The following is a 16,203-nucleotide window of genomic DNA, read 5'->3' on the forward strand; positions in this document are numbered from 1 at the left end:
GCGGGAGAAAGTGTATCCTGAGATGAAGAAAAACGGGAATAGGTGAAAAGGCAGAAATAAATGGGAATCGATATAGACGGTTTCACAAAATTGGCGTCAGTTCCACTCTGTGTGTGTGTGTGTGTGTGTGTGTGTGTGTGTGTGTGTGTGTGTGTGTGTGTGTGTGTGTGTGTGTTTGTTTTTAGCGGAAGCGGCGCGAAGCCGACAGTATATGTGCTCAGATCTGCCGAGATTAGATCGTAAACGTCTGTCTGCAGAGCTTCGACTTCTGAATGAGTGTGTGCATGTGATCGCGTGGCCCCCGAACCCAAAAAGCGGCAACCTGCTCAGATCAAAACATACCCAGAGCAGCGACAAATCGCAGAGATAGCCTCCAGAAAGGCATCTGCGCAGATGTATGCTGGATTTCTTAGTAATTAACTCGTCCGCATTTCAGAAGAAAAAAGTCATCAAGTTTGCGTATTACAGAAATTCTCTTAAACCATGGCTTGCCCGGAAACGCATCCTTTTTCAACAGAAGCACCGAATTGTGATACCGCATCTCCGCTTCAGTTGAAGAAAGGCGCGTTGATTTTCCTGGACGTAAGTATTGAAGGAAATTCTTCAAAATATCAATTTAACACAATTACTTAGCGGTAACCCGAGCTAAAACCAGCAGCAACACAAGCTGTCGGCAGTTTATATCCTCACACTTTGGGACACATATATGAAATGCCCATTGTGCAGTAATATACGATACTTAAATTGATGCGGTATACTTAAATAGATGAAATTGCGGTTTGCACTTTCAGAAAAAAATGCTTTAAAGTATTGCAGCGATTAATGCTCTGAAATATAAATTTTGGGTGTATGCGGTGAAGAAGCACTTTGAGCAAATTGTTTCGAATTGAATAATGAACTAATGGAGGATACTTGGCAAAATGTTGGTATTGATTCCGCATCTGAATCTTTTTTTCAGTCAAACATTGGAAGTTTTAATTGCATCTGCTAAAGCACCAACATTAATACTACAGTGACCCCAGCATCTGCAGATTATTTTGTGTTAATACTACAGTGGATTTTTTAAAAAATCAACAGAATCAAATAAAATAATGTTTCAAATTATTTTTTTAAAAATCCTCATAGTAAGCAAGCCAACAAGCCCTGGGGCTGCCTCTGGATTCGGAGCCACTGACTGGATCTATTCCGTCTAAATGGAAAGGCACCCTCCAACTACTCAAGTGAAAGTGCAAATTTAACAGGCTAATACAAAAACTTTGAACCACAATGAAAATTCCTTAATACTAAAACTATATATATTTTTTTTGAATTATAAACAGGCTACTTTTTTCAATATCCCAGCTTCCATACAATTAGGATAGGCCGTTATTTGTTTTTGGAAGTCTAAGGGAAAACAGCAATGATGGGTGAAAACATGTACATAGGTAAATTGGTTTTTGTTGCCACGTACTGGGGTACAGTGAAAAATTTGTCTTACATGTTGTTCATACAAATCAATTTGTTACTACAGAGCACTGAGGTAGTACAAGGTAAAGCAGTTAAGGAATGTAAGGAACTATCAATTCAGAAATACAATGGTAGCACTCTACATGTAATGGAGACACAGGTCCAGTGGAAAAGACCCACATGGTCAATCCTAAATATAAGGGTTAAGGTTTATGTGGTTTAAGTACCGTACGTTGTATGCGGCAATGACTAGTTTGGGAACAGTGTTAAAGTGGAACTGAGTATTTGCATTAAAGCACCTTCAGGAGAAGTGGGTCAAGGCACTAAAGTGAAATTTGTCTGTGCAAGTCTCTTAAACTAGGCAATTTTCTCAACAGTCTTTGAACAAATATAGATGCTAGTAATCTGGAATAGAAAGCAAAAATGCTGGAACTATTCTGCTGGTCAGTCAACATCTGTGGAAAGTGAAAGAGTTAATATTTCAGGGATATGATTGTGCACTTTAGTGGCAGGAGCAAAGGCATAGATTACTTTCAAAATGGGGAGAAAATTCAGAGGTGCAAAGGAACTTGGGAATCCTTGTGCAGGATTCCCTACAGGTTATCCTCGAGCTGGGGGTGTGGAATTAATGGACATATGATATAAACAGTTGGCAGGAAGGTAAGTGGGAGACTGGGACTGTGGAATTGCTCTGGCATAGATGGGCTGAATGCCTTCCTTTTATGTCATCATAAAATATGAATATGAAATCATTTCCATCATAGTAATCTTGCTAGAAATCAGTTGCTTCAAAATAAAATAATCAAGCATAGCATTGGATTCTCCACTACTTAGCTGAAGAATTCACCTTCCCATTGCTGAAATAAAATTGGAGTTTGTTTTATTAGAATATGAATTTCTAGCCATTAAGATGGGGAAAGGTAGATAAAGGTAAACTTGTTTTTCTTTTTCAGATTTCAAATTAATATTTTAATTAATTTAAATGTTTAACTATTCAAAATGATTGTATTAGTCCTTATATCTCTATGAAATTCAGAAACATTCACTGATTATTACAATACCTTGGCAGGAAGTGACATTGTAACCCATTGAAGAGGTGGGGCCTCATCACTGAGGACACATTACAAATTGTTACCTGAGTGCAAAGTTCGGCTCTTTCAGCTCTCTGCATTCAGTTGACATGAGAGAGAAAGTTATGGGATTAGATGAAATAACCCAGGGATATAATTCAGCCCGGTACCTGGAATGCTACACTGACTGAGGTGCCAAATTTGAATGAATCATTAAGCACGACCCTTTTCTCATCTTTCATGGCCCAATTTGAAGCCTTACTTTATCTTAGTGCATGCCCAGTCACCCAATCACCATCCACAAAATTATTAGACAGTTACCTCATTGCTCTTTGTGAATTTGGCTCTTCCATTTTTCTATATGAGAACAAAAACAGGTGAATATTATGAAATTGGAAAGGTTATATATATAAATATAGAAACCATAATCAAAACAAATTAACAAACATTTTCTTTAAAAAAATGAAATTATTGGAGAAGGTTCTTGATGACAGGTTTGTCGCATTTGGAAAAACATGACAATTAGTAAGTAGAGTCAGGATAGGTCCTGTGTCATAAATTTGACTGAGAATGTTTGAGGACATGCTAGAGATGATTGATGAGGGCGGGGCAATGCATGATGTTTACATGGACTTTAGTTAAGCATTTGACAAGATCCCTCAGCACAGCCTGGTCCAGAAGTCGTATCAAATCAATGATCTGTTAACAAATAGGATCCAAAATCAGCTTGCTCATAGAGAAAGAGTAGAAAGGTGCTTTTTCTGACTGGAGGTCTGTGACTAGGGTGTCTTATGCATTCTATCTGTTTAAATCTCTCTGTTCCACTTAAGCAGATTTAGAATTTTATATCAGATTAATTAGCATACTGATTTTCATATTTTCATTTCTAGTTCTGAATACAGTTTGTATGCATTTGTGTTGTCAATTTATTGGAAAAGCATTTGAAATAGACTTAGTATGTAACTTTTTAGGTAGCATTTTTGACACAGCAATTAATTTCAACTAGCTGAGCTGATTTTGAAATGTAGCACAGAATGAAGCTAAATAGTTGCAAATTTCAAAATTTAATTGAAACTCTGCCCAGCACATTTCTATTTAATGTGATCTGTAATGTGCTAAGATATTTAACCTTCATCTGTATTAGAAAAATTGACTAACAAAGGTGATTAATCTGCAGGAAATATGAATAATTTTCAGTCATTTCATTAATTGACAACTTTTTCACATTGAGTTTTTTCACTGAGGCTTATTACTCTGGCCTTGCCCTGACACTGATGGTACATTTTTGTGTATGATTCATTTCAGATCTTACGAAGAGCTGACAAGAATGGTAAGAATTATGAAGTTTTAAATCTATTTTTATCAGTTTTCTGAATGGAAGAAATATTTTCTTTCTGTCACACTATTAGTTTCTCCTGATATCTTGAAAGATTGATTAACTCAACCACTTTACTTCAGAATTCCAGGGTACATAGCCCTAATCTGTATAATCTTGCATTCTTTCAGATTATGAGCTGACCAACATCTGGACCTGGATTGATAGGTGGCAATAATATTCAAGTCCTATGACCATGGCAAAATTAACACTTTCAATTAGAGTTGAATCAACCAGACTTAACATTCAAGAGCATCACTACTTCCAGATTTCTTACTGTAAACATCATGGGAGATTACCAGTAACCAAAGTCTTTACTGGATTAGTCCAACAAAAATTGTGGTGACAACAGCAGGGTCAGACTTGCACAACTCATCTTCAGACACCTTAGAGATTTGCCACCATCAGGAAACTAAAATCAGGGACAGTATATAATAAATATCATCATTTTGCTTGAAAGGAGCACATCTCCAAGAATTTTTCACAAGATTGATATTGTAATTCAGGATAAAGTATTATATTTGATTGACAGCCCATCCATCACCCTGAACATTCCTTCTCCATATTACTGATGTACTTTGTGGCAATTCACCAAAGGATCTTCACCAAACACCTCCCAAACTTGTGACCTTTACCAACTGTGCAAATAATAATTTTCCGACAATGTTTCAATTTATCATAAATGTTGAATTAAATCTCACTGTTGCCTGCTTATTTATCACTGCTGTCTTTGCTGAACAGCCTTGATTCTGAACACCTAAAAATTAAAACCTTGAATCTCATGTTAAATTCACTTCCACAGCATTGCCCCTACTTATCAATGCAACTTCCAGAAATATATCATCTACCACACCCATTCTCTTGCCCTTTAGGAATTCCCTATCTAATCTCTTAAACTCTTCCTTTCTACCTTCTTTAATATCTGTTAAAATCTGCTTCTTCAACCATGTTCTTGGGTAACATTCCCAATAATTGCTTTCTTTCACATCTATTTCTTCACATCTCTGAATGATTTTTTTCTATATAAGAACAATATAAAGGTTGTTGCAAAGAGGAAATAAAGAATTAATACATTTCTTCCTGGACAAAAAAAATTGGAATTTTTAAACTTTGGTTAAACAGATGTAGCCTCCCCTGGCCACCCTCAGGGTCGCTCGGCTCGCTGTCGTCTAGGAAAACAGCCTCGGCCCCGGCAAACTGGGTAATTCGTTTGTGTGGATGCTGTGTGAGGTACCCCACCCTGCCCAAATAACAGACAATACACCAGATGCAATTAAATGATATACAGTTTATAGATATTACTGGAACTATATAATTAAAAGAGAATAAAATATAAAAGGAAAATAAAAGGCGCCACACTTATCAAAGTTCAATCTCTTCTTGCACAAAAACCGTTGGAGCTCAAGGACCTTCTTCACCCTGCGACCCCCTCGGACCACCTCAACCGGCCGCCTGGGACCAACAACGGTTGTCGACCAGACGCACCACACGAATCCGTCTCCGTCTCCTTGCCGAACGTCCCGCTCGGGGTCCGACCCCGTTAGCGGACTCACAGCACCTAATCCATCCTCTGTCTCGCTCTCCCGCCTTCTGCCCCAAAACCCCACGCATACAGTATCTTTAAATACATCAAAACCATAACAACTATCCCAATTGGTTAATAGTACTCTCTTATCACACTCTAAAGCAAAAGCAAGCTGCTAGCGCAAACTTTCTCAGAGTTTAACACAACAAAGCCGCATTCCCCAGATTAACATAACAAAGACACCATTTTAATTAGCCTCTGCAGTAACATAAAAGTCAAAACCCCCTTACAATCTACCCCCTTCAAATAAAGTCATGTCATCATGACTTCTAAATAACTCGCCAACCAGTCCTGCAGACACACAACACACACGTACACAGATACACACAGTGACAGTGCTCCCCAAACATTGGACCTTACTCTCGTCCCACGGGCGCTACATAGGCCAACCTATCTGGGAGCTTCTTAACTCTCCGAGACCTCCGTACCCCCTCACCTAAACCCAAAAGGCTCAGGCACTACTAGGGATACCTCAGGCCTGCTTGCCAACTCCTCTCTCACTCAGGCCGCCACTACAGCTCAGAGCCCCCTGTCCCGTGTCCGGGGCCCCGCCTTTCCTCCTTCCCGATCCTGCCGCAACTCAGACTGCCCACAGCTAACCCTCCCCACTACACCTGACTCAGCGGGAGAAGGGCCAAAGGTCTCTTCCTCAATCACGGGGAAGTTAGCGAAAGGCAGCATGTACCACATGTGCAGCACATCATCCTTCGAATCCGTATCTTTCCTCATTCCCTCGATCGGTAGCTGCTGTTTAAGTTTCTCCAAACTGAAACATTTAGCCGGGGCTACCCCTTCAGCCTCCTGCAGATGAGACGTCAGCTTCTTCGGGGACTCCTTCAACTCTCGCCACAGCCTCAGCAGTTCTGACTCAGGGCTCCTGGCCATCTCAATCTGGGATGCAGTTACCCCACCAGCTTCTTCCACCCTGACCTGAAAAGCAGCAGTTAAAGGATGTTCAGCCTCCGGTTGTTTCTTCCTGAGGACGTCTTCCAGGTCAATTTTCAGTTTTTCCACTTCATTTAAACTCGCGATAGTCATCTTCAGGTTCCTTTCAAGTGTCTGCCTCCCCTATCCGAGATCTGTCCTCCATTTCTTCACCTCCTTGGGAGTGTAGTCAAACTCCCCTCCCTGGGCTCTCGGTTTTCTGTTGACCTTAGTCAGAACACTTCCTTGATCTTCCCCAACTTGCAAGTCTTCCAATCTGTTCTGAATCGACATATTAAGTTTCTGCTGATCCCTTCGAAGGTGGGTCATTGCTTCTTCTCGCTGGATTAATTCATCAGTACATGATCGCAGTGTGGTGCAAATCCCCTCACTTCCCTGTGTCTCATTCAGATTGATGACCTGGGTTTCCATCCGCCAGTCCACCACCGTCTGTCCCAACACCAGGAAGTTCAACTGGTATGTCGGGTCATTTTTCTCACATTGCACCAAACTCCTCCGGCCAAAAACTCCTCCACATTTGACACTTCGCTTCGGTCACCCGGGCTCAGCCATTCGCCTCGCCTCATAGTCCCCCCAGGCGAATCCAAGCTCCAGGCGGTCATCCACATACGCCAAAACTCCACACACCTTCACTTCCCCCATGGTCTTCCTCATGCCCTGCGGGAAGGATGCGGGGGCTCCGGATATGCCCTTGGGCATCTTTTCGGATCAGAAGAGTCCTAGGGAACTAGTAATGGCCATCTTCAGCACAACAGCCGCACTCCTCAGGATCTGGCAACATCCACCTCTCAGATGCAGCACATTAAACCACATCACATAATCCACACACACGCTGCCTTCATCTTCCACGCCGCAAGGGTCCAGTTGCCGTGACCTCTCTCTCACTGAGGTGCCTTCAGCGGTCAACTCCCCTCTCTCATGGTAGTTCGGAGCATCTACTAAGAGGGCCTCACCCTCAGCTACTTTCCCCAAGCCGTACCACCGCTGGGTCTCGTTTAAATTCGGTACTGGCTCAAGGCTGCTACACATGTCCTCAGAAGCAATTCGACACGCTGGGTGCCCAGAAAATGCCTCCATGAACTCCAGGATCATTAACCAATCATCGTCTTCCGGATAACTACTGCCACTAGTACCCAAAGTTTCCGGTGCCCTTGCGGTTGTCAAGGGTAAATGCTTCAGACACCAGTTGTAAAACGAACCGTACAACAACTTGACCTGCGCATCGGGGTCGAGGATAGCTTTAGCATCGCTTCCCTCTATCCGTAACCACACCCTAGGGCGTGGTCCCTCTAAGCCTTCAGGAATAGGGTCTTTTCCTTGCGGAAGTTCAGTGGTACATTGCTGGGAACGTGCTTTTCCAGAGACCCCAAGCCTTTCCCCCATTGGGCCTCCACTAAGTTTCTCGATCCCTCTCTGATCAGCTGAATAACTGAAGGAGGGGCTGATCCCCTGAAATGATCCCCCTAGCACTGCAAGCAATTTAGCTGCCCTCCTAGCCAGAGAAGACACACTGAGAACTTTCCCCCCTTTTTCAAATAACTGACCGTTGTCACTACGGTGTAAGTGAACCTGACAGCTCTAACACCGTCACCAGCTCGCCTACTCAAACTTTCAACCAATCCCTGTCGCTCTCCCTCAACCGAGCACTGCCACTCATCTAACAACTGAGAGATCTGCTCCGCCCACATCTCACACGCCTCCGCCCCTCTTGGGGTGGACACTATTCCAAGTGCCAGGCGGAGCCTGCCAGAGCTAGAACATTTATTCGCAGACACTGCCTCCAAATCAGACCACACTTTCCTCTCTCTCCCAACCGCATGGGCAGCCCCAAGTGCCACCTCCAACTCATCAATGCCAGCCCGAACTCGAACAAAGACCTCACCCACCACGCATACAGCAATAACCAGCAAATAACCCACAGAGACACACATTACAGATTTAAACAGGGCACCCACACAGCATACCAGCAGACTCAATCTCGGACAAAGCCCCCACAATGTAGCCCCCCCGGCCGCTCTCAGGGTCGCTCGGCTCGCTGTCGTCTAGGGAAACAGCCTTGGCCCTGGCAAACTGGGTAATTTGTTTGTGTGGATGCTGTGTTAGGTACCCCACCCCGCCCAAATAACAGACAATACACCAGATGCAATTAAATGATATACAGTTTATAGATATTACTGGAACTATATAATTAAAAGAGAATAAAATATAAAAGGAAAATAAAAGGCGCCACACTTATCAAAGTTCAATCTCTTCGTGCACAAAAACCGTTGGAGCTCAGGACCCTTCTTCTTCACCCTGCGACCCCTCGGACCACCTCGACCGGCCGCCTGGGACCAACAACGGTGGTCGACCAGATGCTCCACATGAATCCGTCTCCATCTCCTCTCCTCGCCGAACGTCCCGCTCAGGGTCCGACCCCGTTAGCGGACTCACAGCACCTGGTCCATCCTCTGTCTCGCTTTCCCGCCTTCTGTCCCAAAACCCCACGCATACAGTATCTTCAAATACACCAAAACCATAACAACTACCCCAATTGGTTAATAGCACTCTCTTATCACACTCTAAAGCAAAAACAAACTGCTAGCGCAAACCTTCTCAGCGTTTAACACAACAAAGCCGCATTCCCCAGATTAACATAACAAAGACGCCATTTTAATTAGCCTCCGCAGTAACGTAAAAGTCGAAACCCCCTTACACAGAAATTACAACACAATTTTCTGCAGTCGCTACTCATTAGGGATTGGAGAGTTACTTTAGTTATAGTTCTTGTTAGTTTACATTAGTTATACCTTCTCTAACTTTAATTCATCCTCTCCTTGTTCCTGATACTTTCCCAATTCTTGGGTTTGAAGACATTAAAGTAAACTTTTTTTTCCTAAAATCCTCCATACCGTATTTAGTTAGCCACAGTTTTATTATTTTTGCTATAGAATTTTAATTTCCCAGTCATTTATTCACAACTATTTAATTTTTTTTCTCTGAAATGCTGTAACATACTTACAATTATACCAGTTAACCTCATAAACAAACACAGAATTCTGGAGGGACTCAGCGGGTCAGACAGCATCTATGGACCCTTTGGCCCACCAGAACATCGACTGTACTTTTTTCCATAGATGCTGCCTGGCTTGCTGAATTCCTCCAGCATTTTGTGTGTGTGTTACTTGGATTTCCAGCATCTGCAGATTTTCTCTTGTTTGTGGCTTAATCTAATAGTTGTCTGAAACAATTTGTTATTATTTTGAGCTCCAACTTTCGAATACATGAAACAAAATTTCTAGATGACTGAAAAAGTACCTCAAGACTCCTTGGTAACATACAATCCGATGTGGAGGTCTCTGATCCAAGACTAGAAAAAACTGGCACGAAAGTGTTTGGAAAGGTACCAGGAATCTGATGGGAACAGGTGGAAGTTGAGCACAAGCTGTGGAAAGTGAATAACAATCCAGTCAACCATCCACCTGCCTAAACAACCTGCAATGTGGCAGAGCCCTCAAATCCCACATCAGCCAGCTCAAGACCCACAGAATTTTAATGGAAGCAAGTCATCCTGAACTCAAAAAGACTGCCTAAGAAAAAGTAATTTAATTTAACAATCTACCTTAATCAACTAGTCCCTCATAATTAAATTTAGTTTCAAACTTAATATACTTTTCTTGAAGTCAGAGTAAAACTCCATCAGATTCTGATAACACTTTCCTAGAAACATTTTACCATGTGACTACTAATTTAAATTATCTCATACAAAGAAAGTCAAACTCAGTCCTGAGATGTCTTAGGCACCTTAGATTCTGTTGCATGCCTGCAGAACAGGTGGTTATTGTGCAATATACACAAAATGCTGGAGGAACTCAGCAGGTCAGGTAGCATCTATGGAAATGAATAAACAGTTGACATTTCAGGTCAAGACCCTTTATCGGGACTGGAAAAGAAGGGGGAAGGTGCCGGAATAAGAAGGTAGGAGGATGCTAAAAGGTCATAGGTGAAACTAGATGGGTGGGGATGGAGGAATGAAGTAGGAAGCTGGGAGATGAGAGGTAGAAAAAGCAAAGAGTTGGAGAAGAAGGAATCTGATAGCTGAGGAGAGTAGACCATGGGAGAAAGGGAAGTAGGTGGAGGTGATAGGCAGGGAAGTAGAAGAGGGAAGAGGCCAGGGTGGGGAATTAAAGAATAGGGAAGGTGAGGGGAAGAAAATTATCAGAAGTTGGAAAATCAATGTTTGTGCCATGGAGGTAGAGGCTACCTAGATGGATAACGGGGTGCTGGTCCTACAACCTGACAGTGGCCTCATCTTGGCAGAAGAGGAGGCCATCAACCAACATTTTGGAACAGTAATGGGGAGAGGAATTGAAGTAGTTGGCCACTAGGAAGTTCCGTTTTATGTGGAGGTGCTCGACAAAGCTGAACTCAATCTACGTTAAGCCACAACAATGTAGAGGAGGCCGCAACAGGAGCACTGAGTACAGTAGACCACTCCAACAGATTCACAGGTGAAGTGTTGCCTTACCCAGAAGGACTGTTTGGGACCCTAAATGAGGGTGATGGAGGAGGTGAATAGGCGTGTGTAGCGCTTCAACCAGAGATAAGTGGGGAGGGACGATTGAGCAAGGGAATCACAGAAGAAGTGATCCTTGCAGAAAGCAGTGAGTGGTGTGGAAGATCTGTCTAGTGGTAGGGTCCCATTAAAGATGGCGGAAGTTACGGAGATGATATGTTGAACATAGAGGTTCATTGGCCGGTGGTTGAGGATGAAAGGAACTCCAGTACTGTTAAGGTGCAGAAAAGGTGTGGTGAGCGCGGATGTCCAGGAAATGGAGAAGACGTGGATGAGGGAAGCATCGATGGTGGAGGAGGAAGGGAAACTCTGTTCTTTGAAGAAAGAGGACATTCTGATGTCCTGGAAAGGAAAGCTTCAAGCTGGGAATAGATGTGGCAGATATGAAAGAACTGAAAAAAAGAGAGGGGCATTTTTACAAGAGACAGGATGGGAAGAAGTATAATCAAGATATCTGTGGGAATCAGTAGGTTTATAAAAGATCTCAATAGACAGTTATTCTTCAGAGATGGAGACAGAGAGATTAAGAAAGGAGAGAGAGTTGCCAGAAATGGACCAAGTGAAATTAAGGGCAGGGTGGATGTTGAAAGCAAAGTTGGTGAAATTGATGAGTTCAGCATGGGTGCATGAAGCAGCACTAATGCAGTCATCTATGTTGCGCAGAAAAAATTGTGGAGCACTACCAGGTAAGTCTTGGAACATGGACTGTTCCATGTAGCCAAAAAAAAGGCAGGCATATCTGGGGCCCATGTGGATGCCCATGGCTATACCTTGAGTTTGGAGAAAGTGGGAGGAGCCAAAAGAGAAATTGTTAGGCGTGAGGACCAGTTCCACTAAATGGAAGAGGGTGCTGGTGGAGGGGATCTGGTCGGGTCTGTTGTTGAGAAAGAAGCAGAAAATTTTAAGGCCTTCTTGGTGGGGGAAAAAAGTGCATAGGGACTGGACATCCATGGTGAGCATGAAGCAACCAGGGCCATGGAACTGAAAATTGTTGAAGAGATGAGAGCATGTAAATTGTTGCAGATGTAGTTGGGAAGGGACTGAACCAAGGGGGATAAAATGGAGTCGAGATATGTGGCCATGGGTCCAGTGAGGTAGAAACAGGCAAAAACAATGGGCCTACCCAGATGGTCAGGTTTGTGGATCTTAGATAGGAGATAGAAATGAACAGTGCAAGGTAAGGGCACTATGAGGTTAGTGGCAGTGATGGGAGATCTCCAGAGTTGATGAGGTTGTTGGTGGTGCGGGAGACATTGACAAATATCATTATTGTGCAATGACCTGGGAACTCTTTCGTTAAGAGTTACTTCATAGTATTTTTGTGTTGGACTCTGTTGTTTCACGCACAAAAGTCTCTACTGAGAATGGTGCAAGAAACAAAAAAAAAATCAGTGAGTGGCAAGTTCTGTGGGCAAAAACACATGGTTAGTGACAGAGGTCAGAGGAGAATGCCCAGTCTGGTTCAAGCTGACAGAGGAGCGACAATAACTCAACTAACAGCGCGTTACAAGAGAGGTGTGCAGAAGAGCATCTCTGAATGTACAACACGTAAGTCCTTGAAGTGGACGAAGTACAGTAGCTGAAGACCACAAACATACACTCAGTGGCCATGTTATTCGGCACAGGAGCTGCAACCAGGTCACATTGTACACTATGCAATTTGCTGCAATGAGATTGTACTTGTGAAGCTAGGAAAGAAATGCTTAAGATTGTGAGATCTCTTTGAATTTTGTCAGTATGTAACAGATGAGAAGAGGCTCCCAATTGTGTACACTATTCTCTATATCCATCTTTCATAAATCTGAACCTGGCAAAATTTACACCCAGGTCCTCTGAATGTTTGACGATGTTCCCCCTCTGCCTTCTCCTTCCACACATTTTAATTTATTTCCTAATGGTAAAAGTGTAAAGCACATCCACATTTGCCCCACTTTGTGAAAGGACTGCTCCAGAGTGAAGTCATTATTCTGTGTATCTCCTGTATCTGAAGTTCATGATTCAGAGAAAATCAAAACCGCTGTTAAAATGGCCCCATATAATGGATATCTTTTGATCAGTCACCCAAAAAATATGATAGATGTTCAGTCCTAGTTGGAACTCTGTCAGAATACGTAGATGGAATTAATCAGAATGATTTTGCAGGGTTGGCTGCTACAGGATAGGCTGATAATAATTCTGATAAGCACATATCTCAATTTTGGAACCTTAACACAAGGACTAAATCATTCTGCACACTGACTGCTTGGTGAACACAAAAGAGGCAGAATGCTGTAATAAACAGATGCTACCTATTCTGAGCAGAATAGTGGTACCTAAACACAAGAAATTTTGCAGGTGCTGGAAATCCAGAGTAACATACAAAATGCTGCAGGAACTCAGCAGGGCAGGCAGCATCAATGGAGAGGAATGAAGAGATGAAGGTCCAGGCCTAGACCATTCAGGACTGGAAAGGAAAGAGGGGGGAAGGGAAGGAGTACAAACTGGAAGATGATGAGTGAAGCCAAGTAGATGGGTGAGGGAGGGAGGAAGGGAAATGAAGTGAGAAGCTAGGAGGTAATAGATGGGAAAGATAAAGGCTAAGGAAGAAGGAATCTAATAGGAGAGAAGAGTGGACCATGGAGAAAGAGAAGGAGGAGGGGCATTGGGGGAAGTGATAGGCAGGTAAGGAGAAGAGAAGGGATAAGAGGGGAGCCAGAATGGGGACTGGAAAAGGAGAGAAGGCAGAAGTGGGAGACATTACCAGAAGCTGGAGAACTCAATGTTCATGTCACCAGGTTGGAAGCTACTGAGGAGTTCCTCCTCCAACCTGAGAGTGGCTTCAATGTGGCAGTAGAGAAAGCCATGGACCAACATGTTGGAATGGGAATCAAGAATGGAATTAAGATGGTTGGCCTCCAGGAAATCTTCACTGTTGCGAACAGACTGAAAGCGCTTGACAAAGCAGCTCCCCCAATCTACGTTGGGTCTTACCGATGTAGAGGAGGCCGCACGGGGAACACAGTGGACCCCGACAGTCTTGCTGGTGAAGTACTGCCTCACCTGGAAGGGTTGTTTGGGGCTTTAAATGGTGATGAGGGAGGAGGTGAATGAACAGGTGCTGCACTTGTTCTGCTTGCAGGGATAAGTGCAAGGAGGAAGATCAGTGAGGAGGGAAGAATAGACAAAGGAATCACGGAGAGAACAATTCCTGAGAAAGTTAGAGAATTGGGGGGAGAGGGGAAGAGGTAAAGATGTGCTTACTGGTAGGTTTCCCTGGAAGATGAGGAAGTGGCAGAGAATGATGTGCTGGATGTGGAGGCTCGTGGGGTGGGAGGTGATGACAAGAGGAACTCTCTCTTGTAAGGTGGTGATTACTGGGGTGAGGGCAGCAATGGTGGAGGAAGAGATATCCCATTCTATGAAGAAGGAGGTCACCTCAGATTCTGGAAAGTGAAGCCTCATCCTGAGAACAGATGAGGTGGAGATGAAGGAGACCGAAGTGGTGCCTAAATTAGAGTTCAAAATATCCTAGATTACTACATTCATATAACCACTCATTTATAGTTTATCGCAGAGTGTGCACTGATTAGAAAAAAACAATGTTCAATTCATAATGATCAATATTCCTTTGAGTTATTGTCACAGATACCAAATTGAATAATAGCTTATCGAACTCTGATTTTCTTGTCAAACAAAACTGTCCCATGTTGCATTACTGTATAAGCTTTAATGGCAGTGTGAATAGAAAAATGAGGAAGTATTCACACAATTTTAAATGTGTCAGCATTTCAGGAAACCTAATTAAAGATGGAATATAATGAATATGGGGTGAGTATCTCTCATAAAGATCAATAAAGCAGTATGAATCACTTAATTAATCTCTGGTGGATCTAAGATGCATCAGCAAATTGTGCACCGTAAAAAATATTTTTCAAGTAGTTGAATGTGAATCACTGAAAGATCAGTGGTCAGAAGGAAGTATCAATGAATATATGTAGCATCCATTTGTCTATAGAGTATAATTGTTTTTCTTTCAGTTGCCATCTCACTACAATGTCTTGCTGCATTTAATTGTGGAAATGCAATGACCTCCCAATCTTTCAGTGAATCCACCTTACTAACTGTAATGATAGAGTTAAACCAAAGGTCAGAATGAGAAAACAATGCTGGATCCAGCCAGCCACCCTGGCTTGTCACTATTGCAATTCCTGCAGTTACACTCACGTGTTACAGATTTTGGCTTTGATTGTACTGCAGGTCTCACTGCCATGACCACCCCACCAGGGTATCAGCCCATAACTCGTGACCATGCCTCAAGTCCAGATTCTGATGCCCTGACCCTGGGCCATCCTGATGTTCTTTTAACAAATCATGCTAACAGAGCCTTTGAACTCAGATAATTAAATTCATTTAATGGAATTCAATATTGTAAAACAGGTTATATTGAAGTAGTAATAAAATAATAAATACGCTTTAAAACACGTTCATTTGTCAGAAATTAATTAAAAACATTAAATTGAATCCAAATAAGGATGAAAAACAAAACTCTCGGCTGTTTCAATTTTCCTTTTTATTTTAATTTAATCACAGTCACTGACCTTTTATATCAGGGTCAATGATGCAATTCAAATAAATGGGACCTTGCTACATACACCACTCAAGCTGTCATACCCGGATCTGGGCCGTACCCTCCAAATACCCGGACCTACATCTCAGTTTTTTTGCACTACCTTACTTTCCATTTTTATATTTTCTATTTATGATTTATAATTTAAATTTTTAATATTTACTATTTGTAATCCAGGGAGCGGGAAGCACAGAATCAAATATCGCTATGATGATTGTACATTCTAGTATCAATTGTTTGGCGACAATAAAGTATAAAGTATAATAAGTATATATGAAGTGTGTATAGCATCTCAGCTCAAGATGTTAGTACTCTCAGACCCGAGACCAATGGCGACATAAATGTTTATGACCTGTGCTTCGTTTTTGACATCTTCATTGCAATGTGCAGGTGTACAAGACAGAGGGCAGCTGACCTACCAAGAAGACCTCAGTTCACCACAGAACTACTAACAAAGCATAATCGCATTTTAGACCATTACGCTTTTCGGTCAAGAGGATACATAGCAGGATAATGCAGCAGAAATTGGAAGTTGCCATTTGAAATGCCAGCGAAAAAGCCATGATAGAGTGTTTTCATTGAACTTGTAGGCAATGCTGATTATTACCACACTGTTCTTAT

At 42.5% G+C, this 16,203-nt stretch overlaps 1 protein-coding gene across 1 annotated transcript in view; it reads left to right on the forward strand.

Annotated features, from left to right (window-relative positions):
- The first annotated feature begins 247 nt into the window (after positions 1-247).
- The window catches only part of necab1 (N-terminal EF-hand calcium binding protein 1), a 129,844-nt gene continuing 113,888 nt past the window's right edge, over positions 248-16,203 (forward strand). Inside the window, exons 1-2 of the mRNA XM_072262329.1 lie at positions 248-582; positions 3,822-3,846. Coding sequence (XP_072118430.1) covers positions 484-582; positions 3,822-3,846 — 124 coding nt within the window. The 5' untranslated portion in view covers positions 248-483. The remainder of the gene's footprint in view (positions 583-3,821; positions 3,847-16,203) is intronic.

The sequence above is a fragment of the Mobula birostris genome, chromosome 1, assembly GCF_030028105.1.
Source record: "Mobula birostris isolate sMobBir1 chromosome 1, sMobBir1.hap1, whole genome shotgun sequence".
NCBI classification, from domain to species: Eukaryota; Metazoa; Chordata; class Chondrichthyes; order Myliobatiformes; family Myliobatidae; genus Mobula; species Mobula birostris.